We start from the raw sequence: 27,908 nt of genomic DNA, 5'->3' as shown, positions 1-27,908 counted from the left end.
GAGCTTGGGCTGCTCAACCACAGAGTCTCCTAATTCATGAAAGGAACTCCTCGTATTCCATGCTTCTCTTCCTTTCCTCCATCTGACCGGAGTGGTACAATCTGTTGGGCTTCACAATCAATTTGTCATAAGGTTTATCATAACCTGTGAAAATCAGTTGCCATTTTGGATTCAAATACATGGAGAACTAGATGCATTTTAAAACTTCAAGAGATTATCTTTGGACCTTAATCTAGAAAGAAAAATAAATGCACAGATTGACAAAAAAGAATTAGTCTAATTATTAAAATTCTGTGGCTTCCAATGCCAGTTTATTAAGTTACATCTATTAAATACTTTAACATGTACAACATATCATTCACAGTGATTGAATACATACAGTAGTGCCAGAAGACATGGGATTAGTTAACATATCCAACAGCATACAATATGCAGTTTACCTTGGGTTTATGATGTTTTAACATAAAACATAAAATCAATCAAAGCACATGGGGCTTATCATTAAAACCAGATAAATACCTACATTTGTTAAATCTTTTCACCCCTGAAACAAAAGGGGGGAGATTACATATTTCATGACTTTACAAATAAAGTCATCTGATGAAGTCCCGCTTCTTTAGTTACTCAACGTCATTTGTCTCCTTCCACCTGAACACACGACGTGAGAGTGGGACTCGCCCTTCATATTCTCTGTTGTCTTGACTCTCCAGCATCTAGGTAAGTGCTGTCATGTGACAGATGCTCCAGAAAGTAACTGAGTCCTGGATGACATGGAAAGATTACTAGTCTGGGTGTCAGGAGATATGCCTTCTAGCCTCACACTGCTACTTGTTACTGCCTGGCATTGGGCCATTCACATCACCTTTCTGAGGCTGGGTTCCTCCATCCTTAAAATGATATAACTTGGAGCAAACAAACACTGCAGTTCTCTAACATCCCATGACATGCTCTGTTGGTCACGCTGTCCGAGTCACTTGTGTTGAACAGTCTCTGAGAAAGTAGGAAATGGCAACCACTTCTAAGCTAGAAGCCCTGAACCCTTGACAAGGCCTTCCAGGTTCTCAATAATCAAATAGAACACCCATAAATCAATTTAAAAATGTCCACAAAGATTTGGAAAAGACCTCAGAAATCCTTTGACTCAGTTCTTCTCACCTCAATGAAGGAATGGTTTCTACAAAAGCCTTAAGATGAGTCCTTCACTTGAATATCTTCTGGGACTAAACAATCACTATCTGGGAACATTCTATTCAGGGATCGAAAGTTTATTTGGATATCAAGGCAGACATGGTGACCCTGTAACTTCAACTTCTTAGCCCTAGTTCTTTCCTCTAGGGAAATAAGAAAGAAATCTCTTCCCCTTTCTACATCACCCCATTGATACTTGATATTTCTCCTGTCTTCCTCTAATTTCTCCTCCAGTTATTAAGAGGAATACTATTAATAAGAGCAGAGGGTAATTGGTGAGCCTAGGATTATGATTCAGGAAGCTAGTATCCCAGCTCTAGATCTGCCATTAGCTCATTGTGTGGTCCTGAATAAGTTCCGAATGGGCTGGTATGGTACTTTTTTCTTAAAATGGGATGATGGAGGAAGGCATGGCAGGGGGCAAATGTGTATCAGAGCTTGGAAAGTTGTAAATGTGGTTGTAAGAGTGGGGCAGGGCATAGATGTGACTATTCTGACCCTCACTCTCTCACTGTTGGAGCAAAAGCATTCAGGGGTTAATAGTCCACTGAATTCTTTCCAAGCCCAGCTGCCAACAGGATGCAATAGCTCTTAATATCCAGGATAGTGGTGCATCCTTTAAAAAATTTCTAAAAATGGCAGAATACTTCCAGGGTTCTGGGTCCTGGGAGAGCAAGAAATCTTGAGGCAAGTGACTTCTGCATGTGTTTTGCAAGGTGCAGCATATAAACAGTCCTGTCCTAAAGAATTCATCCCCAACGTCACAATCATGAAAATACGACTGGGAAAGGACTTGGGAAAATACCTTGCCAGAGAAACTTGGCAACAAACATGCCTTGTGCAGTGAGCTAGTTGAACTTTTACAGTCCAGAGGGGTTACTGACCATCACAGGGGTGGCGTTTCCTCTGGGGTGGCGTAGCTTTGATTGAAGTGGAGCCCAGGGCTCAGGCATGCCCTGTTACTGAACTGAACCAGACACTTTTCAGGATGTGAAAGTGGACCTTTTCATGTCCTGCTGTACCTTAGCCAAACAATTTAGGAAGTTTAGTAGCTTAAGCAATTTTGTTCTGCCAAATAGATATAAACCAGGGTCAAAATGCCAGTGACCTCATGCATTTTGATCATGGTTCCTGTACTGGCTGAGAAACACAGGCTTTTCAAAATATCTGAGTTATCCTTAAAGTTATAATAGTGTCATTGGTGTTGATGAATCATCTTCTCTAGTCCAGGAAATAATAAAAACCTTTTTCTATATGTGGTTTAGCTAGTGGACTTTACCATAGAAAGTATCTTTGTTTTCTCCCCTTTTATTTATGGAGAACTGTCCTTGAATAGCTATTTTAAAAACCACTTAGAGTAAGCACTAGTCATTTTGTTAATGATTATCCTTCATCAAACGGCACCCATTTTCATAATGAGAAAATACCCACATGCCTAAAGCTAGCAAATTAATTAGCTAATAAAACCAAAATAAATTAAAAGATCTACAGACAATGGAGGCACTAAGCAGTTAGAATGAACACATCTAAAGAGAAAATAATTTATCTTTGTATCCCCAGGGCAAGTAGGTACTCAGTAAATGTTTGTGGAACTGATTTGAGTTCAGCCTTCTCAGAGACTTAGAACCAGTAAAACGTTTTCTCCCTAAATTAACTATTTTCCAAAGTGTGTAAACATGTTCCTTTTCCCCTTCTAAATCTTTGAATGCACCCCGTTTACTCATAATAATGCCAAGGAAACAGAAGTTCTGACTTGAGTCTCACTAGCAATGTTTGGCCTACTTAAACAGTAAAAGGAAAATCAAAGAGGATTTAACAAATTCAGCATTAACAAAGAAGTTAACATTTCATTTCAGCAATGAAAACTTAAGCAAAATACAATTTTTAATAATCAAGAGTAAAAGAAATATGTGGTGGGGATTTTTCCAAAGCCTCAAGTCTTTTAGGAGAGTAGGAAATTCCTATTTTTCGGATAAACTTCCAAATTCATCAGATTCCCTGTGGAACAGAGGGCAGGTTTGAAGGCCCTTGGTAAGGGGTTCTTTTCAGAGGAGGGGAAAGTGAGCAGGCCACTCTGGGCACCTCTGTGAAAATCCTTTTCCACATCCCAGGTTGCTTAGTGCTCACATGCAGATGCAGACAGAGCATTTTATTTCCTTAACAGGATGTTAGTTGTGATCTGGAGCCAGGCTGGAGTCATTGATTAAAAACATTCCTGAATTGCAAATAGCTATTGTTCTAGGAGTTGGTGGAGGGAACATTCTGTTATCAAGCTGGTTTTGTAGTTACTGAGAAACCTTTCCTTTTTGCTTTAAGTAAAGGGTAATTCCTCTGACTGAGATGCCCTTTCCCCAGGCCATCCGCTGCCCGCCCACCTCCGTTCAGGACTCAAGCTTCACTTCCCTTGTGAAGACACTTCTGAACCAGGTGGGAGGGACCCCGCCCCGCTCTCTGCTCCTGCTGAGCCCCTTGCTGACTGTTCATAGAGAAACTGAGGGCTTCAGAGCCTTAACCTCCCAACTAAGAAATTAGAAATTAGTTTTTATTTACTTAGAGCTCAACAAGTGTTGATCAAGTACTGCTGCACCAGTCATCGTGTTCAGGAACCCCGTCATACACGTCTCTGCCTCTGCGGTAACAAGAGTAAGAGTGAAGTGAAGTGAAAGTTGCTCAGTTGTTTCTGACTCTTTGTGACCCCATGGAATAGTCCATGGAATAGTCCATGGAATTCTCCAGGCCAGAACACTGGAGTGGGTAGCCGTTCCCTTCTCCAAGGGATATTACCAATCCACGGTTCAAACCCAGATCTCCTGCATTGCAGGCGGATTCTTGATCAGCTTAGCCACCAGGGAAGCCCAAGTTAAAAGTGATGTCATTGCCAAGTTTGCTTTCAGACCCATCTGTGAGGTCTCTCACAATAGGGAGTATCTATAACAAAGGCCAAGGTGTTGGAGACCACTCCCCAAGTCACACTGACACACTCATGGACTTCACAGAATGTTCAAAGCTAACCTGTTTGATCTCCATGAGCTCATTTGATCCTGGGAAACAAGTCGGTGGATTCCTTCTTTACAGGCAAATCAACAGAGGCTAAGAGAACAAGAATGTCCCTCCAACCTTTGACATATGAGTGCAGGAAAATCATACAGATTTGAGGATCACAGAGGATATGAACTCATAGAAGCACAGGAAGGACCTTCTCAGTGTTCTGCCTCTTCTTCAGGAAAGACGCCTTGGCTGGGCTGATGAGCCAATTCCACATTTAAATCCCTTTGAATATTTTCAAAGTACCCATATAACACTCTGCATATAAAGTGAGTCAAACCTCAAAGCAGATCTCAGTTAACATCTCCAGATTTGGTGATTGGCCTTTTCCCTCCAGGGACTAAGTCCATGGGATCAGTCAACTTTGTTATATGGTTGGTCTGTTTGCTAGAACTCTTGTCTTCAAGTTTCTTGACTGGCCTAACCAGCTGGTTGTCTTACATAGCGAGGAGAGCTCCAGAAATCTCGTTTAACAGTATCCGGTGATACTTGTTAGGAGTTGGAATTAGACCTTGAAATATGTTGAGTGGTATTTGACCAGCAGCCAGGAATTCATCTACATTTGGGTAGAATCTGCCTTGTTCTTCACAGCATGTTTTGGTTCAGCACACACATAAAAGGTGCTCAAGAACACTGTGCTGAATAGGTGCTGTTGTGTTTTTAATATGCACGTGGAACTCACAGTTGCTTGTTTTGATGCATGTGTACATAATAAAGAGAAAGGTAGTTTTTTTCACTTGGCATAGATGGCTTGAATGTTAATTCCTTTTCTTGAGGCACATTTATAAGAAATATCAGTTCTTTTTTCATTTTTTTTTTTTTTTTCTGTAAGGCATTAAAGTATGTTTGGGGGAACTGATGGAGGATTTTGCCTCAGAAGTGTTTGGACTGTTTCTGAGGCTTTGGATTTTGTTTTTAAGTTTCCTGAACTGAAGCAAATGCTGCATAATAAAATTGAACAGTACCTGTGCCCTCTCTTGACAAATGCCATAGGAGCCAGGCACGGAAATGTTCCATTCATTTGGTGATCAGTGTTTTAATGTTTAGAAGCTCACCGCTCTTCCAAGCAGCTGTGATAATAGGTCTGCTCTCTTCTGCCTTTTTCTGATTAGTATTGTCATCAGTCAGGTACATAAAGCATGAATTTTTGCCCCTAAATTTCTTAACTGCTGTCTCTATCAATGCTCCAACAAAGCCTCCTGGTTATAATTACGAGTGAGGAAAATTAGGACCTAAGAAGCCGAGGACCTCCATGCAATGACATCTGCCTTACCACTATAGCAGGAAGGCTCCGAAGAAGGTTTTATCTTCTTTTGTGTAATCCACCAAAGAGATATCGCTGACATTCACCATCAGCTTGTCCCCTTCATTCAAGGAGAACATGGCCCCTAGGTAGATGGGTTGGAACCAGTTGCTGCCTATTTCACACACTGACTTGGTCCCCATTAGGAGCTGAGTTGGTTCGGGGTAGCTGTCTGTTACCTTGGTGATGACCACAATGATGGAGTCTGGCTTGTTTGGTCTCCTCCCTTGGCTGATTTCACCACACTCAGATGTGGTCCCTCGGAATGTCACCTGGGAGTAAACAAAGTAGTCTCCCGACTCTGGGATCACCAGGAATTTGTTGGTGTAATTCATCCGGTTCTTGGTGAAGGCCAAGCCAAGTTCATGTTCCCAGTGCAGAGCTGGAAACTGATTTTTCAAGGGCTGCATGGGAGTCTGTCTCACAACTGCAAAGACAAGAGGATGGTTTCATTGCTTGTGTCAGGACCTAAGGAATTTGCTAAAAAGAATCGAACATCATTTTCAAAGAATAAAGAGATGGGATAAAACCAACAGCCAACAGTCTCCTTGAGAAGGAATGAGTAGAGGATGTGTTAATGGACGTATACATCTGTTCAGAGAGTAGCATCTTAGGCAGGTGACCTCAAGCAAATCACTTTGCCTCTCTGGACTTGAGTTTTCCTGTTAGATAATTTTGAATTTTTTCTGAGCCCTCTGATCTTGGAAACCAATGAAGATTAAAAAAAATCTCCTACCCTCCTTGTTCCAGGCAGCTGAAATTCTGTCCACCCTCAACCTGGTCCTCAACCTGAGCCAGCCTCCTGAAAATATGCTGGCCACAGGATAAAGCATTCACTGAGCTAATCAAGTCAACCTTCCGTCTCACTTCTCCATACACGGTTCTTTTTAGCTGTGTGTACTCCCCTCTATAAAAGGAAAACCCTCCACCTAACTCTTGAGACACTTGCAGACTTTATGGTCAGAGGTCCTTCCATTTGCAATAGTCTCTTCCCTCCTCTACTTCCCCACTTTGCAATAATCCTGTTGCGTAAAGTATTTATTAAAGAGGATTTGTTTTTTGATGTATTTTTCCTTAAAAACAACAAAAGAACAACAACATTTAAAAAAAAAAAGGAAAAGGAGATAATACCAATGGAAAGGATTAAGAGATGATGTGTGAGGAACATCCTCTAAATTACATTTACTTTTACTAGACTTTTGGTTTTGGAAATGCTCTGCTACTGAGAGAGATGTCAGAGAGAGACATGTTCCTTATCACTCCCTTCCAATGCCTATTCCAAAGCCACATGAAACACAGGAAGTAATTAATAAACAATTAGCATGCAGAACACCAGAGATCCAAAAGATTTTTCAAATGCTTCTCCCACATCAAAAGGGCCAAAATGTAAGCCAAAATACCACAGACTTGAGGAGTGAAAGAGACCAGGACTCTGGACCACCCAGGCCCTGTTCTAATCCTGACTCTGTAACATGGAGGCTCTTCTCTCTGAAACTTAGTCTCCTGTCTGTGAACTGGAGACAAAGCTCTCTCATAGTCTTGTTCTAAAGAGCAGATGAATGGAAGAGACGTGGACATTTTTATCACGATGGCTGGATACAGTGTTACTTCTATATATATTTATTCTCTTTCCCCAAATAAGCTAACACCTTTCATTTTGACAGATTAAAAAATAAACCTTTTTCATTTTATATGTACTTTATATGTTTTTATGTTTACATTATTTAAAATGGTGGCTCAGACAGTAAAGCATCTGCCTGCAATTCAGAAGACCTGGGTTTGATCCCTGGGTCGGGAGGATGTCCTGGAGAAGGGAATGGCTACCCACTCCACCCAGCATTCTTGCCTGGAGAATTCTATGGACAAAGGAGCCTGGTGGGCTACAATCCATAGACTTGCAAGGACTTGGACACAACTGAGCAACTAACATTTTCATTTTCACATACATTACATAGAACATATGAATGAATGCTTTTTTGAGGTTTTGTCTATAGCAGAAAAAAAATGAATAGAATCAAACCATTGATTCAAACCGTTGATTTCAAATAAGATAACCTGCAATAAAACTGGTACTTTTCAGAAAAAATAAAAACACATTTTAATACCCTGCTGCTACTGCTGCTGCTAAGTTGCTTCAGTCGTGTCTGACTCTGTGCGACCCCATAGACGGCAGCCCACCAGGCTTCCCCGTCCCTGGGGTTCTCCAGGCAAGAACACTGGAGTGGGTTGCCATTTTAATGCCCTACAACTGCTTTTGAAATCCGTAGCAATAACTGTTATGTACTGTTGGCCACGGTTTGGGGATAGGTTATATTTAAAGAAGTGTTCAGCAAACTTCTCACCTGGTAAGTGACCAAAACCTGGTTCCCGGCTTTTCTAAAGTGTCTTTCCCATTGCTGATGAGACTGTGACTTCTTTTGGGATTCTGACACACATTTAGAGTGTGCGTGGGCTTTCCTGGCCCCGGCACTGAGTGGTCCCTGGAGAGCTCTGCTGTTTCTCTGCAAACCCTGTTTGGGTTTGACCCTGTTACCAGTCACCCCTGAGAGCCTCCACTCCTTCTTTGTGGGTGAGGCAATAGATTTTAAAAAAGTCATCTCCTGGAACATCCCTGGCAGTCCAGTGGTCAAGACACCACGTTTCTGCTTCAGGGGACATGGGTTCCATTCCTGGTCAGGGAATTAAGATCCCGTATGCTGAGTGCAGTCAAAAATTAGGGGAAAAAAAAAAAAACCCAAAATAACAAAACTTAATTTCAGATGAACAGAAGGAAAAGCATTTATTTTCCAGACAAAATCAGTTCTGTTAAATTGGTATGCAATTAGCTAGGTCAACACAGCAGCAAGCAGGTTTTTGAGTAGCAAGTATGTTGTAGCGGAAATAGTTAATCAGTGTCAAATCTCAACTCTTCCTCGTCCTGTGACTTGGGAAAGTGAATTTAGTTGTCCGAGCCTCAGTTTCCCCATCTTATTGGGCTAATGTACAGATGGAAAGAGATCGTGAATGTAAAATGTCTACCGTGGTGTTTCGTTTTTGAAAGTGTTAGTTGCTCAGTTGTGTCTGACTCTCTGAGACCCCGTGGACTGTGGCTCGCCTAGCTCCTCTGTTCATGGAGTTCTCCATGCAAGAATACTCGAGTGGGTTGCCATTCACTTCTCCAGGGAATCTTCCTGACCCAGGGACTGAACCCAGGTCTCCTGCATCGCAGGCAGGTTTCTTACCACCTGAGCTACCAGGGAAGACAGCGGTGCTTGAGACATGAGAAGCTCGGGAAAACTGGGCTAGATGCCCATCCCCATTTCCATTCCCCCCATTCACCAGGAAAAGGAGTGGCATCTCCATACTCGGTTTCTGGGGTTTTCCTGCCCAGCCTGTTCAGCATTTCCCACTCTCATAGGTAAGCGGTGAGTGACAGCAACTGACATCCCCCTGGTCCTCATCTTCACTTAGGACTCAGGCACATGTGGGCCCCAGGGATATCCCTTTGTGGGTTGCAGACTTTGTTATAGGTCAGAAGAATATGCTTCTTTTAACTCTCTAGTATTTCAGTGGGCTTTTAACACATCCTTCTGCATTGTCTTGCTCGCGTCTCTGGAGTCTTAGAAGTTTGTGTGACTCCAGACACAAGGTGTCACGAATGTCGACAGTAAACCTGGGACTCTGACTAACTGGTGATGCTAAGACATTGCTGTTAATCTTTTCACATCAATGGCAATTCTTTAGAAATACCTAGCTGAATGTAAATGTCCAATAACTTCATCTTGAATAGAGCACAGATGGACTCAATAAATTGGCAACTCAGGGGAGCATTCATCTTTGACTAGATTTATAATTATGTGACTCTCTGAATCTGAGGAAAGTCATTTCTGAATGACCAAGTGTGAGAATGAGGGGAGAAATGATAGAGAAGGAGGCGAGCTGATAGAATCTGAAAGAAAATGCCCAAGAAACAAAGGGGCTTTGGACCCTTCAGGGGAGGAAGAGATCTGAGAACCCTTGACTGGGAGGAGTCTTGTTACCAAGGAGTGTGGTTTCCAGTTTACAGCTACATGCTTCAGTTTTGGCAAATGCTGAAAGAAATCTCAGGCCCTTGGTCCATAGTCTCTTCAAACACACAGTCAGAAGAATTACCTGTCAGGTGCGCCCTTGGCTTCTCCCTATCAGCTCCAGGAGGTGCGTCTGTGAGGAAAGGAGAGAGATGCTTGTATGAGTGGGAGGGTGACTGAAGTTGAATTTGGGGAGTTGCATGGTGCCTGCAACCGGAGAGAAACAGTCTTCTCCTCCCGTTTGGCTCAGGGTGGTTTTTTTTTCCCCCCAGGGGCAGGGCAGCCTCAGAAGAAATAATCGAACACAAATGAACCTTGACTCCATGACTTTGGCCAAGTTATCCAATCTGAAACTCTGTTTTCTCATATCTAAGGTGGGCACATCAATTCCTGCCATGGATGATGAGTGCTCAAAATGATTCCTGGCACCAGCTTTGCTGGTGTTCAGCAAAGCTCATCTTGCCTTTCCTTTGCTTCTGTCAGTTCTGTGGGAGCTGATTGGCCTTCCTCATTGTCCCTTCAACTGTATCCTCTGAACCATCTGAACGTTCTAACAAAACTAGTTGGGGACTGCTCTGTAGCTATGTGACCTTGGCAAATCCCCTTGCCTCTCTGGACCTCTGTTTCCCTGTCAGTTCTCAGAGATGATTATGTTGGATAAGTGTGTTCTAACTGTAGTAATAAAGATGATGTTATTGATGATAAAAGGAAAGATTATTGTATACATTTGATGTGCTAGGTATTGCAAAAATACCTTTCCAGGAATTAACTGAATCCACACTAACTTTGGGAGGTTGGTAGTATTATCACCATTTTTATAGGTGAGTAAACTGAGGCTGAGGAAGGTGAAATTATTTGTTTAAAGACTGTCAACTCCACAGGTCATACACTTGACCACGGCACCATTCTACCTTCCTAGTGACTGAGGAGGAGCCTCGCTTTTCCTCTGAGTCTGCATCTGAACTTCCCACGTATCAGAACCGCAAGAAACCCACAAGAAAAGGCATAAAATATGAACACACTTACAAGCTCGCTGATGTGAAGGTCCAGTCTCCTGCTCTTTTGGGGTCTGTTGGAAAGAAAGACATGATTCAGGTCATCTCTGGTCCTTTTGACCCACTGCCCGTGTCACGAGCACAGTGAAGATGCTGCTGCTACCCAGCCTTGGTGTGCAGAGATAAGGGGAGTGGGCATGAGAACACTGGGTTGATGGAAGTCTTGCACCCAAGCTCTCTCCCTTCCTCTTCCTGCACCCAGTGGCCTTTCTCTCTCTGAGGCTTGTCTCTGAAGCTCAGCTTTAAAATGTTGTCCTGAGAGCTTTTCCTGCTCCATACTAGGGCACTCTGACATCTTATCGTTGCTTCTATTATTTGAACAAATAGCCACACTTGCTTTATTTTCTTTTCTTCAGCACAATTTAAAAATTGGAACTAATGCCAAAAATGAGACTGAAAAAGAAGTGACTATACTCTCTTTCTCATCATCACCCTCCACAATTCTGCCTTATTGCTTTGTAATATATGAAGACTTTTTCATTCTTGCAACCCTAGTTTGTGAGTCATTTCAGATACCAAAGGGTAGTTGAAGAGTAACTGCTTTGGGGGGTAGACAGACTGGATTTGAATCCTGGTTTCACCATTTATTAACAGTATAATCTTGAGCAGGATACTTCTACTCCGAGCTTTGGCGTTTTCATTTGAAAAATGGGAATAATAACATCCCCAACAACAGGTAAAATGTATGAGTCAGCGCAGAGAAGGCCTAGGGAATGAAGAGCCACCACTCGTAAGACCTGCATACGAACAAGCAAAACTACCTTCTCAGTCTAGGAATAAGATCACTGTCTTACATTATCCAGTGTTCTCTTCTCTGCTACAGTTTTCACTCAACTCAGAGTCTTCTGATTTGGTTCTTGTAACTGCATAGTCCACGTGACCACTGATCATAGCGTCACCATGAACACTTGATTAATTCTGCATTTTAAAATCTGTGTGTGTATGTGTGTGTGTGCTTGTGAATGAGAAACTGTGTGAGTAAGAAGACAATTTGCTCAGCGGGAGAGGGTGTAAGTCAATGTGTTTTTGCATCTGTGTGTCTGCACATGTTGTATGTACCTATTCTCTGCACATGCGTATGTGCTCTTATGGATGTAACTGTGTTGTTGGTGGGTCTAGGTCTGAGCAGTTCTGTGATAACAGTGATTTTGTTAGAGACCAGACCACCAGTCTTGTGTTACTCCCAAGACACGTTGCCTAACTTCTACTAGAACCGCCCCCGCCCCGAATTGTCTAATGACTTTCTCCCTTTCCAGCACCCTTTCCTCCACTTCCTACTTCTGTCGATGGTACCGCTACTGCTTCTCTTCAGTTACCAAGCCTCAAATTTGCTTCTTTGTTCTTCCACGAACCCAAGTGTTCTTTTATTTTGAAAATTTTGTCATTCATGCCTCCACTCCAGGTTTCAGCACACTGCTCTCCTGGATCCTTCCCACAGCCTTCTAACAGGTCTTCCTCCACCTGGTTCCTTCTTTTCTTGAACTCGTCTCTTAACTCGCCTTAAGGGCTTTTTCTAAAGCATCACTTTGAGACACAACTCTGTTCCTAAGCCTTGAGTGCCCCCTATAAACTTTCAGACACAGCGCTAAATACTTAGGTTGGAATTAAAGTCCCAGCTGCCGTCCCAGTCTTGTTATCCTCTGTTTCTCTCTCTCCATGTTCTCTTTGGCTTCCAGGGCGGCTCAGCAGAGAAGACTCTGCCTGCAGTGCAGGAGACATGTGAGACCCAGGTTCGACCCCTGCGTCAGGAAGGTCCCCTGGAGGAGGGCATGGAAACCCCTCCACTGTTCTTGCCTGGAGATACCATGGACAGAGGAGCCTGGGGGGCTACAGTCCCTGGGGTCGCAGAGTCGGACACAACTGAAGTAATGGAGTGAGAGCAGCAGCAAATTCTCTCTACTCTCGTCATGAGAGGCAATGCAGTGAATGATTCCAGAGCCCTGGAGAAGGCAGGAAATGCAGCCTTAGTTACTCACTGAGTGCTGGCACTGTGCTGTGCTAAGCTGTTTATATGTGTTACCTCCTTCCTGCTGGCGCCGAGTCTGAAGTGGGTGCTGTTTATATCCTCGTATTGAAAATTAGGCCTAGGGTCACCGAGAAAGTTGCCCAGTGTCTTATATCTGGAAAGTGGAGGAGCAGGGCTTTAGCCGAGGCCAGCTGACTGCAGAATCCTAAGTCCTCAGCCATTATTCCTTCTAACCTTTGGGCAAGTTCCTCATCTGCTGAGGTGGATGGATAAGTGCTAGAGGTTCCATGCACTGTGGCAGTGGGGGAAACACAGAGTCCAGAAAATAGGAACTTGGCCCAGAAGTGGGGGAATCAGGGGGAATTACCCTTGACCTGAGTCTTACAGGTATTAGCCGGGTAATAAAGATAATGACCATTTTAGACAAGGCCAGAAGCTTGTGCAAGAGTGAAGAGGCTCAATGGAGCATGGGAGCAGTTGGGAAACTGGGGTTTCTGCTGCCAGATGAACACATTATGTGCTTTTAGCATAGCGTCATGAGCACAATCATCTTTGAACACTTAAACCCAATCAACATGATGACTTATCCAGCATGAATAACTTTGATGAGCTTGGGAGCTAGGGAAGCAGCCTAGAAATGAGCTTGCTCTGTAGCCTGCTTCCTTACTTGTTATTGACAGAGCTGATAAAGGACTTGATCCTTTGCAAGGTAGAAAACTGAAGGTGAGTTTTCAGAGAGAACTGGGTAGCCTGGTTGCATCCCCTGGTGTAGGAAATGGTACCTTCCCTGGTTGGCCTCCTACTTCATTTAGTTCTCCGCTGAGAGATCTTTGTGAACATCCTGCTTATTTTTGTCTAAGCAGACTCTCAGCTAAGAGTCTGGAGCATTTCTTTTGGCTCAGAGTCCGATTGTCTTCAGCACGAATTTGGGAGTGAACATATTTTCCTATTTGCTCTGTTGGATTTCTGTATGTTGAGCACACATTTTATTTTCATATATGGATGGATGTGCGTGGGCTTGAAGTGGCCCACCCAGCACACTGCCAAACATCTGGAGGCTGTGACAGTGCCTGCCAGTTGGCAGGTTTGAAGAACAAAGCATTCTAAGTATCTCCAAGAAGAACATCAGCTGGGACTCTCTTTCCAAGAACAGCATCTAAGGCCTTCCATTGCTAGTCCTCTCTCTTTCTTTTTTATCTGGTTTTGTCTCTGGCTGTACTGAGTCTCCGGTGCTGCAGGCAGGCTTTCTCCAGCTGTGGCAGGCGGGGCTTCTCTGTGCTGTGGCAAAAGCGGGGCTTCTCACTGCGGGGCTGCTCTTGCTGAGGAGCAGCGGCTCTAGGGCACACGGCTCAGTCGTTGCAGCTCACGGGCTCTAGAGCGCATGCTCAGTGGTTGTGGCCCATGGACTTAGCTGCTCCCGTGACATGTGGAGTCTTCCTGCATCAGGGATTGAACCCGTGACTCTGGTATTGGCAGGAGGATTCTTACGCACAGTAACGCCAGGAAAGTCCACTTTTTCTCTTAACAATCACTGTCTCATGGAAGGAAGATGACTATAATGAGAAGCAGGAATGAATGAACAGGAGATTTGAGAGGATGAAGCAGAACATTTTCAAGGCAAGGTTTATGCACGTGTCCTGGCTCAATGCCTGCTGCTCTCAAGGTGGTTGCTTAGGAAAAAATGTCAGTAAGTGGCTAACTGTCTTCCAACCCTGACTCCTCTTTATCACTTCTGGTTATTCTGGGGTACCAAGGAGATGATGACTCTGGAGAAATGTGGGTTACTGCAACATTAGCTCACATATCAGAATAGATGTAGAATCCAAGAGCACCCCTGAGAAATATGATTTATCTATTTCCCATTAAATGCCTTCTCAAATCACTGGCTGAGAACAAGGACCCAAGTTTTATTTCCCCTTAAGAGCATTTATCACTCCCTCAAGTGCTGTTGCTTATTTGTGGGTTTATTGCTTTTCTCTCTCTAGCAAGACTTGGGCTGGTTTGCTCACCCCCACATTCCTAGCACCTCAGACAGTGCCTGGCTCTCCCACTGGATTACCCAACTGATGCTCAGGCACCGGAATGACAGGCAGAAGAGAGAGCAGAAGATGGAGTAAGATTCAGTTTCAGTGACTTTAGCCAGGATTTTACAACTTAGGAATCCAAAACTTTGCACGTATTCTAAAACTTAGAATACGTGCAAAGTTTTGAGATTTTGTTTAAATCTGAAAAAAATTGATTAGGCAGAAGTGGATAGCCATAATCGTTTAATACTCTGAGGCCTCCAAAGGTTGTTTTCATCAGGCTCTGCTTGGAGCATAGTCACAGCTCTAGAAATATTCCTTGAAAGTTGTGGAAGCTGGCCAGGATCAGAATCAGAAAATGCAAAAGTATCTGCCCACTAGCATATACGTTCATTAGGAGAGTAGGACACTTGCTACTTTGGTATTTATTAGCCCAGGCAAAGCAAACGCATGCTTTTTCCCCTTTAGTTCTTACGAAGTTAGTTAATAAAGGTAAAAGTAAAAGTGTTAGTTGCTCAGTCACTTTCGATTCTCTGGGAACCCATGGACCATAGCCTGCCAGTCTGTCTATGGAATTTTCTGGGAAAGAATACTAGAGTGGGTTGCCATTTCCTCCTCCAGGGGATCTTACCAACCAGGGGATCTTCCCAACCCAGGGATTGATCCTGGGTCTCCTGCATTGCACAAAGATACCTTACCATCTGAGTCACCAGGGAAGATCTTTCTTATAGATCAGGGAATTTTCACTTGCATTTGATTTTTTTTTTCTTCTTGCTTTTTTTTTTTGAGGGGGTGGTGCATATAGATTCCATAGCGTGTGCATGCTCAGTCATGATTGATTCTTTGCTATCCTGTGGACCGTAGCCTGCCAGGCTCCTCTTTCCATGGGATTTTCCAGGCAAGAATACTGGAGTGGGTTGCCATGCCCTCCTTCAGGGGATCTTCCCAGCCCATGGATTGAACCAGCCTCTCTTGTGTCTTACCTGCATTGGCAGGCAGATTGTTTACCACTGCACCGCCTGGGAAACTGAGTGCTAAAGAACCTGCCTGCCAATGCAGGTAAGACATAAGAGACCCAGGTTTGATCCCTGAGTTGGGAAGATCCCCTGGAGAAGGAAAGGGCAACCCACACCAGTATTTTTGCCTGAAAAACCCCATGGACAGAGGAACCTGGCAGGCTGCAGTCCATAGGTTCACACAAAGTCGGACACGACTGAAGTGACTTAGCAGCAGCAGCAACTCAACTAACCATGACCTATTACTTCAGACATTTTGGAAATTCTGTAATACCTCCAACAAGGAAAAAGGATGGAGGGAAGGAGGAGACTGCAATCTAGTCGAGGGCTCCTTGGTGTCAGGTACTGTTCAAGTGCTTTTGTGCTCACATCATCTAGTACTCCAGTTGCTCTCAGGAGAGGTTATCACCTGTTCATCATCTTTATAAGTCAAAGGCAGAGTTCATGGAGGGCTGGGGATCTGAACCTTTAGACCAAGTACAGACTGGCACATGTTAGGAGCCCCATAAACATTAGCTGACTACATGATGTCCCCTGAGCATATTTTAACTAATGACCCACTTAGCCTTTCTCCCATAGTCTGTAATCACTCCATAGTAAATTTATAAACAGGAAGAGACGTCTATTTCTTAGCATCACAAATACCACAGTTGCAAAGGCATCAATGCTTTATGACCGATAACATTCTCCCAGAACTTCTAGGAGAAACACACAGATGCTTATTGCCTTGCCTTTTACTTCTGCAATTTCCTGTTGGTATTTGCACAAGGATATACCCAACCCGGAAATGTTTGATGTCAAGGCCATTTCATTTCATCCGCCTCCAAGGTGCGCTGGATGGAGCTTTACATGCAATACTCCAAGTGGTGCAAGGCAAAGAATGTGGTGTTTGCAGCCCAACAAAAGGTGGAAATCTCAGTTGTATTATTTCCTAGTCGTCACAGCTGTAAAGAATCTGCCTGCAATGCTAGAGATGCAGGAGACGTGGTTCAGTCCCTGTATTGGGAAAATCCCCTGGAGGAGGAACTGGCAACCCTCCCCCGTGTTCTTGCCTGGAGAATCCCATGGACAGAGGAGCCTGGTGGGCTGCAGTCCATGGGGTCGCAGACAGTTGTACGTGACTGAGCACACACGCATGATAACCTCAATGAGACAGTCTCATCGATCAAAGCAAACTGATTCTTTCCTCCCAGGACTGTTGTGATGGCTAAGAAAGACCAAGTGCATAGAATAGAAAGTCAGTTCATTTTCCTTCTTTGTTTGGGCTCAGTCAGTCCTTGCGGTATGTGTTGTTGGTTCCACATACCTCCGCTTCATCCCCACCACTGCAGTGGTAAACAGAAGCCACCCTTGGGTCTCTTTATGACTAGTGGCACATTTGGATCCTTTTGACGCTCTGGACGACTCCCTCCTTCTCCCAACCGGAGAGGATCCTTAGTCCACAGTTTGCTTCTGGACTCCTGCCCTTTCTAAGTCTGCTACAGGACTGGAAGGATGGGGATCCCCATGCTTGTTGCTGCTTTCAGCTGCGGGGCCTCATTGAGGACACCCAGGCTGGGGGATGACCTCTGAGAGCCACGGTGCTGCTGCCGCCGGGCTGCCTGTGCTCTTAGAAGAGGACGCTGGCCTTGAGTGATGCGTATGTTTATAAGAGGGAGTGGGTGGATCATGGAGTCACTAGCCAGGAGCTGCAGCGGAAGTGTGGAATTCACATACCTGCTCAGTCGCCCTCCCTTCCTTTCATTTCTGCAGCGCCCTCCCCTCCTGTGGATTCTCTGCACTTCGCCTCTGGCCTGGCCTCGGGAGTGGGCTGGGCTTCTCCAGGTGCCCGGACTCGCTGAGGCGGCTACGGCAGAGGCAGCCATGGAGTGCTCCGTGCTCTGCAGTTTGCAAAGCGCGCTTCTCTCAGCTGTTTCCTCTAGACAAGCAAAGGAGCTTACTTCTTTCCTCATCCAACAGAGGGAACAGCTTCCGTGAAATAAAACACTTAAAGGTGGACTCAGCAGAAAAATGATGTCTGTGGAGCATCTACCATATGGCAATAGCTTTCTGGACTTCGTGCAGAATTCTCAGCACAATGCTATGAAGAAACTGGGTTACTCTCCCTAGTTGATAGGTGGGGAGTTTGAGGCTTTGGGAGGTCAGATACCTTGTGCATTCCTCCATTCTTCTCTCCTTCCAGGAAACACTTATGAGTGCCTGCTGTATGCTGGGGACTGCTAGGTGTCCCCAGAGGAGAAAGGGAAGTCGCATTTTTGAGCACTTATTATGTGAAAGGCATTTTCTAGGGTATCATTGTTATATCCTGTCTGACTACCCCCAGAAAGTGAATAATTTTCTGGCTTTATACTCCGAGGCAGACTAGCATCATGGTTAAGAGGAAGGAACATGCACAGGGGTTCTGATCCCAGTATCACTCTGTGTGTGGTTTAGATTTTCTAAGCCTCAGATTCATCTTATCTAAAATAGAGGTAATAGCAGTCCTTTCTTCATTGCGTGATTTCAAGGATTCACTGAGGTGATGCACTAAGCATCAACAGTAGACGTTCATTACACGCGTTATATGCCGGATCCCTCATGTGCTTGTCTCAAAACCCTAAATATGAAAAAGCTTAGAGTGGAGTCTGGTATATAATAAATTATAATGTGCTTAGTCGCCCAGTCATGTCCGACTCTTTGTGACCCCAAGGACTGTAGCCCACCAGATACCTCTGTCCATGGGGATTCTCCAGACAAGAATACTGGAGTGGGTTGCTCCTCCATGGGATCTTCCCAACCCAGGGATGGAACCCAGGCCTCCCACATTGCAGGCGGGTTCTTTACCGTTGAGTCTCCAGGGAAGCCCATAACTTATGATAAGGTCACAGTTGTGGCCTGGAGGAGCCATGGCTTTTCCTGTAGTGTGTACCGTGCTGAAGCCTGAGCTGGCATCACTATTGGGTCCTGCTGATCTGGAGGAAAACCAAGACGCCTCAGGGGCCATGTGTAGGAGAAGGAGGGGTGCAGGGAACAAGAACCAGGAACCTTGCAGGGATTTTCAGGAAGGGCTGGAACTGAGATTGGAGGGGACCAGGGAGAGGTGAGGAGTGCATGCAGACGATTCTAGAAGTAGGACCTGCAGGAAGGGACCGAAGCTGATAGTGGTGCAGCCCTGAGAAGCCGTGCCTCCCGTGGCATTCCTGACACTTCATCACACAGCACTGAGTGCCCGACCTGTGGATCTGTGCTAGGTTCGGGCTGAGCCAGTGTGGTGCATTCAGCTATGCCTGGAGCGCAGACTCTTTGTGCTGGAGGGAAGATGAAGGCCTAGGCTCCAGGTACCAATGGGCCAGAGTCGGGGATGCGGACAGCCACTAAAGGCCAAAAGAATGCCCAGGCTGTGTTCAAGAGCAGCTGGGGAAGGATGGATTGGAGTGTGGGTGAAGAGGGAAAGACCAGGGTGGAGAAGGAGGTATGAAGACAGCTCACAAATATCAGAGACCAAGAAAAGCCTTCCAGTGCCAGAACCTGCTCTCTGGACTGCTGATGGCAGATTCCAGGAAGGTTGCTGAAATCGTCCGCTGTGACGTAATTTCCATGAGCAGGGAAGTTCCCGGAGCCTAGTTGCTACAACTGCTAATACTCCACTCCCTGCCAGATACTTTAAGTGTTTTATTTCTAATTATCCCTATTTCATACATTAAAAGCTGAGGCCCAGGAAGATTAGGTAACATGGCTAAGAAGTGGCTCAGCCAGAATTCAAATTGGGTTTGAACTTTTGACTGACGGTTTTTCCACAATGCAAATCTATCTGGCATTCTTCAAGAGTCTCAAATACTTCACTGTGTCTATTTTCTTTTTCTTTTTTTTTCTGTATAGGTAACAAATATATTTTGTCCAAAAGGTTATGGGTTCAAAAATATCTTCCTATTTCCTTTGTTACCCAGCCACCCAGTTTCCCCACTTGGATACTAACAGAGTTATCAGTCTATTTGATCCTCTTCCTTGAGATAGTCTATGCATTTATAGACACATTCATATATATTAATATGCATTATTTTTTCAGAAAATGAAGTATTTCACATTCTATATGCTGTTATGTACTTTGGTTTTTTCACCTAACATGTTTTCAAGAAATTCCCACCCTTTCATACACAGATGCTTCATTTTAGTTTCCCATTGCATGAAAGGACCATGATATATTTAACTGATGTTACATTTATGATCACTTCATCTGAAGGCAGTTAGCCCAACCTTCTCAAATCTAATTTTTTTTTCCATTTATTTTTATTAGTTGGAGGCTAATTACTTTACATCATTACAGTAGTTTTTGTCATACATTGAAATGAATTAGCCATGGATTTACATGTATTCCCCATCCCGGTCCCCCCTCCCACCTCCCTCTCCACCCGATCCCTCTGGGTCTTCCCACTGCACCAGGCCCGAGCACTTGTCTCATGCACCCAACCTGGGCTGGTGATCTGTTTCACCCTAGATAATATACATGTTTCAATGCTGTTCTCTTGAAACATCCCACCCTCGCCTTCTCCCAGAGTCCACAAGTCTGTTCTATACATCTGAGTCTCTTTTTCTGTTTTGCATATAGGGTTATCATTACCATCTTTCTAAATTCCATATATATGTGTTAGTATACTGTAATGGTCTTTATCTTTTTGGCTTACTTCGCTCTGTATAATGGGCTCCAGTTTCATCCATCTCATTAGAACTGATTCAAATGAATTCTTTTTAATGGCTGAGTAATATTCCATGGTGTATATGTACCACAGCTTCCTCATCCATTCGTCTGCTGATGGGCATCTGGGTTGCTTCCATGTCCTGGCTATTAGAAACAGTGCTGCGATGAACATTGGGGTGCACGTGTCTCTTTCAGATCTGGTTTCCTTGGTGTGTATGCCCAGAAGTGGGATTGCTGGGTCATATGGCAGTTCTATTTCCAGCTTTTTAAGAAATCTCCACACTGTTTTCCATAGTGGCTGTACTAATTTGCATTCCCACCAACAGTGTAAAAGGGTTCCCTTTTCTCCACACCCTCTCCAGCATTTATTGCTTGTAGACTTTTGGATAGCAGCCATCCTGACTGGCGTATAATGGTACCTCATTGTGGTTTTGATTTGCATTTCTCTGATAATGAGTGATGTTGAGCATCTTTTCATTTCTTCTCTGCATCTTACTGGATAATATGTTTGTCACATTGAATCTTAGTCCTAACACATTCCCTGAAGGTAGAGTCCAGTTTAAAGTATTTCCTTTTTTTAACAGTGCTGGTAAACGTTTTTGTTGCTGCTACAAAAAACCTGGAAGACTACTCACAAGTTGCTGTTGCTTTTCCAGTCTAGTCTAGGGACCCAGAAAGAAAGGAATTGGTCCTGTTTTCTGGTAGAATGAGGTCAAGCCAACACAAACATAGGATCTAATTCTAGGCCTGCCCCGACCTGCTCTGTGACCCTGGACTTTTCCTTCTCTTCTCTGATCTTGGTTTCCTGAACTGTAAAACGAAGACATTTGACTAGATCAAGGGTCAGCAAACACTTCCTGGAAAGGGCCACATAGTAAATATTAACTCTGCAGACCACAGGGCCTGTCACAGATACTTAACTCTGCTGTTAGTATGAACATGCCCAGTGTGTAATGTGTCCAGTGTGAACATGTTCATTGTGTAAGCGAATGGGTGTGGCTATGTTTCTACCAAACACAGTGGGTGAGATTTGGCCCATGGGTCATAGCTGTTGACCCTTGGACTAAGGGCATTTCCATCTTTTAATTTCTGTAAATCTCTGTGAAGAGCTCTTCTACTAAGGGAAAGGAAGGGACAAACACCCAGCAGTGCCTAGATTGCCAAGGACTTTTGAGGGGCTTTATGGAGTGTCCTTAGAATCCTCAGGGCTCTTCTGTGGGGTGGATATGATGCTGAAACTTGGGGAGCTTCTGCCCTTTGCTCACTCTCTTCCTTTCACGCCCTTCTGAGCCTCCTCTTCTCAAGCCTCCGCTCTGTTCTAAGGCAGACTAGAAAAGACCCTCAGGGATGCTGGCCTCCTATGGGTGTTACATGGGTGGAATGAGGAAGTCCCTTAGTGCAACCTGCACAGGGGGAAGCGGCCAGGTGAGGACCTGGAGCAGGGCAGAGCACTAGAGCCCTGAGGGGACCTGGGGGTGTCAGAGGGGCTGAGGAGCCAGAGGCAAGAAAGAAGGGTGAGGGGTAGAAGATGAAGCCACCGTGGTGGGGCCGTGACACAGTGCAGTGCAAAGGTTCCCAAGAATCACTGTGGCTCCCATGGGGAGAGTCAGGGTCAGGCTCCTCTTTATAGGATCTGTCATTTTGCAGAGTTCTCCTATTCCCTATGCTCCTCAACTCCCCAGTACACAAGGGTGACACCCTCTCTCATCCACGCAAAGGGGAAAATGGAAAGTGCTTTTGTTGGCTGAAAGCTTGATTGTGGAGGGTGCGGTGGAGGAGGGGAGGTAACAGAGAAACCAAGGCACCCTGGATTTGCCGACTCTGGAGACTGCTCCGTCCCCCTAGTCTGTGACCTTGGCTGCTCCACTGATGCTCTCGCTCCAAGTTCCCCATCTGCCAAATGCCTCTGTTCCCCCTCTCACTGCCTCTCTGGGTTGGGATGAACATCCAGTGGGATCATGTGTGTGAGCTCACGCTACACGTGTGAGATGGTAGCTCATAGCATGTCGTCATTATTTTCTTTGCCGTGTTATCATCAGCTTATCCTCTGCTGCTCAGCTGGCTCTTCGGGCCTGTGAATGTATTTGAAGGTCTGGGTGACCCTCCTCTCTTAATTTTTCTTGTGTTAGCATTGATTTGCCTGGGCCTGAAAAATCATTCTGTAAACAAGCTCAGATTCCGTGGCTCTCATTGAAGGCTGTGGGCAGAAGATGGTGTTGTGGGGCTGGATTGGGGTGGTGAAGAGGAGGAGGAGGCCAGGATGGGGACGCAGAGGGGAAGCCTGTGGAGGGGAGGATGGGGAAGGTGGTGATTTGCCCCTAGGGGCATCTGGTGCAGTCCCCTCAGGCAGATCACTGTGGGGCTTTGTATCTGCAGGGCTTGCGGAATGTTTCAGACTCTGAGGGAGACAGCTCTGGGTTTGAGATGTGGATCTAGGTCTTACTAAGTGTGGCATCTAGGTCATAAGGACAAGTGCAAATGAAAAATAAGAGGCTTTGTTCCCCCTGTTCAAAATAAGGGAAATTTCTTTCCCTTCCTCTTTCCTCGAGCGTTTATGTTAGAAAACTCATAAGTGCTTTCTCTTTGCTTTGGAATGTATAGAAACTCTTTCAAAGACCACATAGGTCTCTTTTCACCGCCCCCTCCCTGGACCTGGGGGCATCTCTCTGATATGTGAACATCAGGAAAGATAATGCCCCCACCTCCCAGTTTCATTGCAAAGGTAGGCACCTAATTTAGGTGGGCACCTTGCTTCGAATTGCAAAACTGCCTTCTATCATAGAGAAAGTAGAAGTTGGCTTTTCCTCTGGAGAAAGCCCATCAGCTACCACAGATGGTCACTCCAATTACAGGAAGTTTGGATGAACTCTGTGTGACAGCCGGTGCTTTCAGATCCTCTTAACGTGTTCTTGTAGCTCTCCCCACGTTTCCAACATGTAAACTGCGCCTGCACATGCTTCACTAGTGCTGTCAGAGTACGAATATTAGAATCCTTTCTGGTAGGAAGAGAAACAGGCAAACACACACACAAAGAAGCCTCATGCCTATGGACACGACTGGAAGCTACTAGAGCTGGGGTTCAGAGTCGGGCGGCTAAGAACCCTGACATTTCATCGTGATGTCTACCCAAGCTGTCCTGCTAAACTGATTTTCCTTCTTGTATCCCACTGTCTTCCATCTCCTCTGAGCTGATTATTGTCTGCTAGCCTCTCTGGGTCCACTCTCTGTCCTGTGCCTGGCGAGTCTGCCCTCCTGGCAGACTGCCTTCCTGGCTCTTTTGAACCCAGTTTCCAGTTGAGTCTGCCCAATGGGGTGAGAGGCTGGTACCAGACACTGCTCAGTTTTCCTTGCCCGCTTTCTGTTGCCTCCCTGCTGCCCCTCCAGGCAGGCCCTCCTACAAGTTAGGTCTCCTTGGGTTCTTTTAAAGCACCTCCCTCTGCTTGCCTCTTCAGGTCAAGAGGCGGTGACCAGCTTTATACCGTTGGTAGCACCAGGATGCTGCCAGCCCTGCGGTTCCCATTAATCCGTCTGCGTTTTAGCAAACCGACCTTTCTTTGAACCCCTTTTAAACTCTTTAAACATTCTTATTTAAGTCTCTTCTTTGAACAGGGCTGGTGTTTCTTTTCAGGACTCCAGTTCCTGCCTGCTCCCCAGCCTTAACCTCATTTCCCTTTCTCTTTCTTCTGACCAAGAAGTTGTATAGCCTGATCAAACCACAACTCCAAAAGTCCCCGCGTGTTCACTCTCCAGGGAGATTGGTTTAGCAATGACAGGACGGAGTGTTAACTTCTGCATCTCTCGAGTGCCTACAATAGGGCGGGCACGTGGCTCCTTCACTCACAGGGCTTCCTGTCTAGTCCCAGCTTGTGCCTCGACTCTCTTCCCGACTGGGACCCCGTGGGACCACAACATCCCACCCGATGGACCTTTAGATCCGCACGCCTTGGGCAGTCGTTTGAGGCAGAGACAGGGTTTTCCATCAGAACCAAGGAGAGCTCAGGTTGAAAGCACTCAGTGCCTCATTCAGGAACACCTGACTCTTTCTGGCTAAAGAGGGGCAGAGTCCAGAATGCTGACTGGACTGTACAGTCTGACTTTGTAGGAACAAGCCCCATGGTGGCCTGGGGGTCACAACCCACGCCCCATGCCCTCCTGCGCCCCTGGAGCTCTGAGCAGCGTTTCTGGTCCCGGCCCGCGTCTGCATTCCCTGAAGGGCGGCACGTGGCCGTGGGTGCTGGTGACCGTCTCAGGGTCCCCATCTCGGCTGGCCCTGGTGGGCGGTGAGAGTTACTCTCTCACTGTGACTGGTGCAGCATGTCTCTGCTTTGAAGTCACCAGCAGTGCTTAGCGAACAGGTTTCCAGTTAAACCAACTGGAAAACCTGTTTTCCCCTTGGAATTTAATACTTTGGACTGAAGTTAAATAACTTCTCACAGATTATGCAGGAGAGTTAGTTTTTTTTTTTTTTTTTTTTTAAAGAGTATCGCTTGAGTGACACATTCTTCAGGCTTTGAGGTTTCTGAAGTTCCTAGTCTGGAACTGTTTTCCCCTATCACCTGCCAGCACTTTCCAACCATTGAATCATTATTTTCCTAGACCCAATATTCTTTCTTTGACTAACCTCCCTGATACCCCACCCCGACCAAGACCAGAGAAATAAATAATCAAGTAGGAGGTTCTCTTTTGAGCTTTGATAAAGACTATTTCCAAACCCAAGAAAGGGGGTTGATTAAATAAATAAATTATAATACATACATATACAGCAATATAATACAACCATCTATGTCATCATGCTGCTGTGAATTTACTAACAATAAATAAAATCACAATATATTAGGAGACTCAAAATAATCCCATCTTATTGAGAAATATGAAGTTATATACCCCAGAATGTTAATCGTAGTCACCTCCATGCATTATGGGTAATGATAATTATCTTTCCCCCTTATCTGTATAGTCTATCTTTTTTCAACAACTATGTATTAGTTGCACTTACCCCCCATAATTTAGCTTTTTTTAAAGAAAAGGAATATTCCCAAATTATCAGTACATTATAAGTATCTAAATATGTGGCTTGAAGTTCTTTCCAAAATAAACATCCAAATGCACAGTTCATACCCTGGAAATGTTGAGGATAAAAACCAGTTTGGCCTTCTCCACCCCTCACAGTCTACCTCTCCCTTGCATTTGGAAGCAAGCACTGTGATGGCTCACGGAGTTCTGTCCAGAGCTGTGATAGTGGCCAGGTGGCCTCCGGATGTCTGCGGCCCCCCAGGTCACCGAGAAGTCTCGCTTACCTGGCGCTCACAGGCCTCTCCTTGGGCCCGGAGCTGGCCGACGAGCAGGTAGGTGGTGAGTGCGGCCAGGATGGGGATCGACAGCAGGCAGCAGGTCAGAGGCCAGTGGGCACTGCTCCTCCTGGACGCCAGCCCAGCCCTGGCCTTGGGCCTGCAGCCGCCGTCCTCCGGCAGCATTTCCACGCTGGCTGTTTCCCCGAAGCCCGGCCTCAGCGCCTCTGCCATGCTCCTGCTGCTCCTAGAGCTGCCTCCAGCTCCTTCTGGGCAGAGAGACCCCCCATTAAATAGAAGCCCAGCTCTCACAGTGGATGAATTAATCACTGCCTACTCCTCCCCTTGCCCGCCCCCCCTCCTCCCCTTTCCACAACACACTTGGCCCCACCCCACCCTGCTAGGGAATGCACCGCCTACAACAGAAACCAAGTTTGGTTTAAGAAAAAAAAAAGAGAAGGAGAAGAAGAAGAAAGCTTTCCCAAGCATATTTATATACAGTGTGCTCATGTGCTCCTTCCTTCATCTACAAAAGGAAGTTAGGAAAGTCCCTGGAGGAGGAGAAAAAGAATTCATCAAGTCAGTGGGTGGAGCCAATGCAAACATACCTGCTCCCTGGGCTGCTGGAGGCCTGCCCGCGTGCCAGTCTGGGAGTGTGCGTCTTCCAGAAGTGAAAGTGAGGATGGGGAGGTGTGCCCTGTGGCTTGCGGACTGACAGATGGAAATCACGTTTGCATCACCACTTTGCAAAGTGCTGCCAAGCCCTCTCTTTCTTAGGTCTCCTAGGAGCTTATCCCCATTGCACAGATGGGATCACTGATGTTCTGAAACAAGAAGGCACCTGCCCTAGGTCAGCCAGGGATTAAGACACAGGAGCTCGGAAGAGGATCGAGTTCTTCCAAATCATGTTTTAGGCTTCTTTCTCACGGTTGCCTGTGAAAGGAAAGTGTATTTTTAGCTTGTGTTGACCAACCTGTGTTTGTCTGAGGCAAGATATAAGGTAATAAGAGGTGACTGTCTATATGGGGAGGACACCCTCTGAAGAGTCCAAAGTTGACTGAGCCCAAGCTGGGTGTGCCTAGGGGCCATCACATGTAACAAAGGCTAACACTGATTAAACGCTGGCTTTGTGCCAGTCACTCTTCTGAGTGAGTGAAATGTATCAATGAAATTATTCCATCCTGAGATGACCTTTTGGGGTAGAAATGTTTCTGTTCCCACCTGACAGATAAGGAAATGAAAGTGTAGAGAATAAGTGATAGAAGCAGGCTTGGCACCGGGCAGGCTGGTTCCAGAGACTCCTAACCATTACATTACTCTGCACGTCTATGGACACCCACATCCATTCTACCCAGAGTAAGTCATCCCTTCCAGGTACAGGTTGCAGAGGCTTCCTGGAGAAAGAGGTGGCATTGGAACAAGACCTTGAAACTTAGGGAGGGTGATACTGGAGAAGAAGAGAGGGCCCTACAAAAAGATGGGTTACAGAAAGAGGAAAACTTAAGGGTGTCCTGCGGCGTGTGGTGGAAACCAGTCTGACCAGTGCGTCCATTCAGTGGCTACGTCTGCTTATATCACAGCTGAAACCCTTCAGGCTACTTGGAAAAACCTTGCATGACCTACCCACCGTCATCTCTCCTCAAGGTCCAGCTTTTCTCTTGTTATTTTCCAAGCTGTGGTTCCCTCAAATGCTCTGTGGACTGCCTGCACTGTTGTATTTGCTGTTCCTCCACTGGGAAAGCTTCCATTTCTTTCCTTTCATATCACCACACTCCTCTGTTTTTTTTTTAACTTCACGTAGAAACCTTCCCTGCACCTCACAGCCTCCAAGATGGGGTGAGATGCTCCTCTATATTCTTACAGCCTCCCATTCTTTGCCTGTAATTGACTATTTCATACCAGACTGTGATTAACTATTTTTCATCACCATCAGTAAAGTATCAAGTCTAAGATGGCAGACACGTCCCTTCGTTGTTGCTTCTAACATAGTAGCTGTCACACCATAGAATCTTAACCAACACCTGTTGAAATAAGCATCTAACAAATTCTCAAAGAATCCCAGCCAAGGGTGTGTTCCTTGGTTACCTATTCTTGGTTTAACAAATCTAATAAGAAACTTTTCCTTGAGATTAACCTAAATCTTTGCTATTGTAACTTTTAAACACGTAATCACACTTAGTATCAAATCATCTTGAAGGAATTTATAAACGTGTACTTACCTTTGTAGTTCTTTTTTAGACAGCTGGTGTGCTTGATCAAGTCAAGGTCTTAAAAGTGGTAAGTGTATGGGTTCGAATGAAGA

At 45.3% G+C, this 27,908-nt stretch overlaps 1 protein-coding gene across 1 annotated transcript; it reads right to left on the bottom strand.

The window, feature by feature from the left end:
- Positions 1-277: 277 nt before the first annotated feature.
- On the bottom strand, positions 278-25,933 carry TNFSF15 (TNF superfamily member 15). Its single transcript, XM_020874412.2, has 4 exons — positions 25,616-25,933; positions 10,609-10,651; positions 9,668-9,715; positions 278-5,963 (listed from the first exon to the last, which is right to left on the bottom strand). The coding sequence occupies exons 1-4, from the start codon at positions 25,838-25,840 to the stop codon at positions 5,509-5,511; spliced, it is 771 nt and encodes a 256-aa protein (XP_020730071.2). The 5' UTR covers positions 25,841-25,933; the 3' UTR covers positions 278-5,508.
- Between the last annotated feature and the right edge of the window lie 1,975 nt (positions 25,934-27,908).

Source organism: Odocoileus virginianus, chromosome 31 (genome assembly GCF_023699985.2).
Source record: "Odocoileus virginianus isolate 20LAN1187 ecotype Illinois chromosome 31, Ovbor_1.2, whole genome shotgun sequence".
Lineage (NCBI taxonomy): Eukaryota > Metazoa > Chordata > Mammalia > Artiodactyla > Cervidae > Odocoileus > Odocoileus virginianus.
Note: the sequence above shows the minus strand (reverse complement) of the source record. Positions and strands in the feature narration are given on the sequence as shown.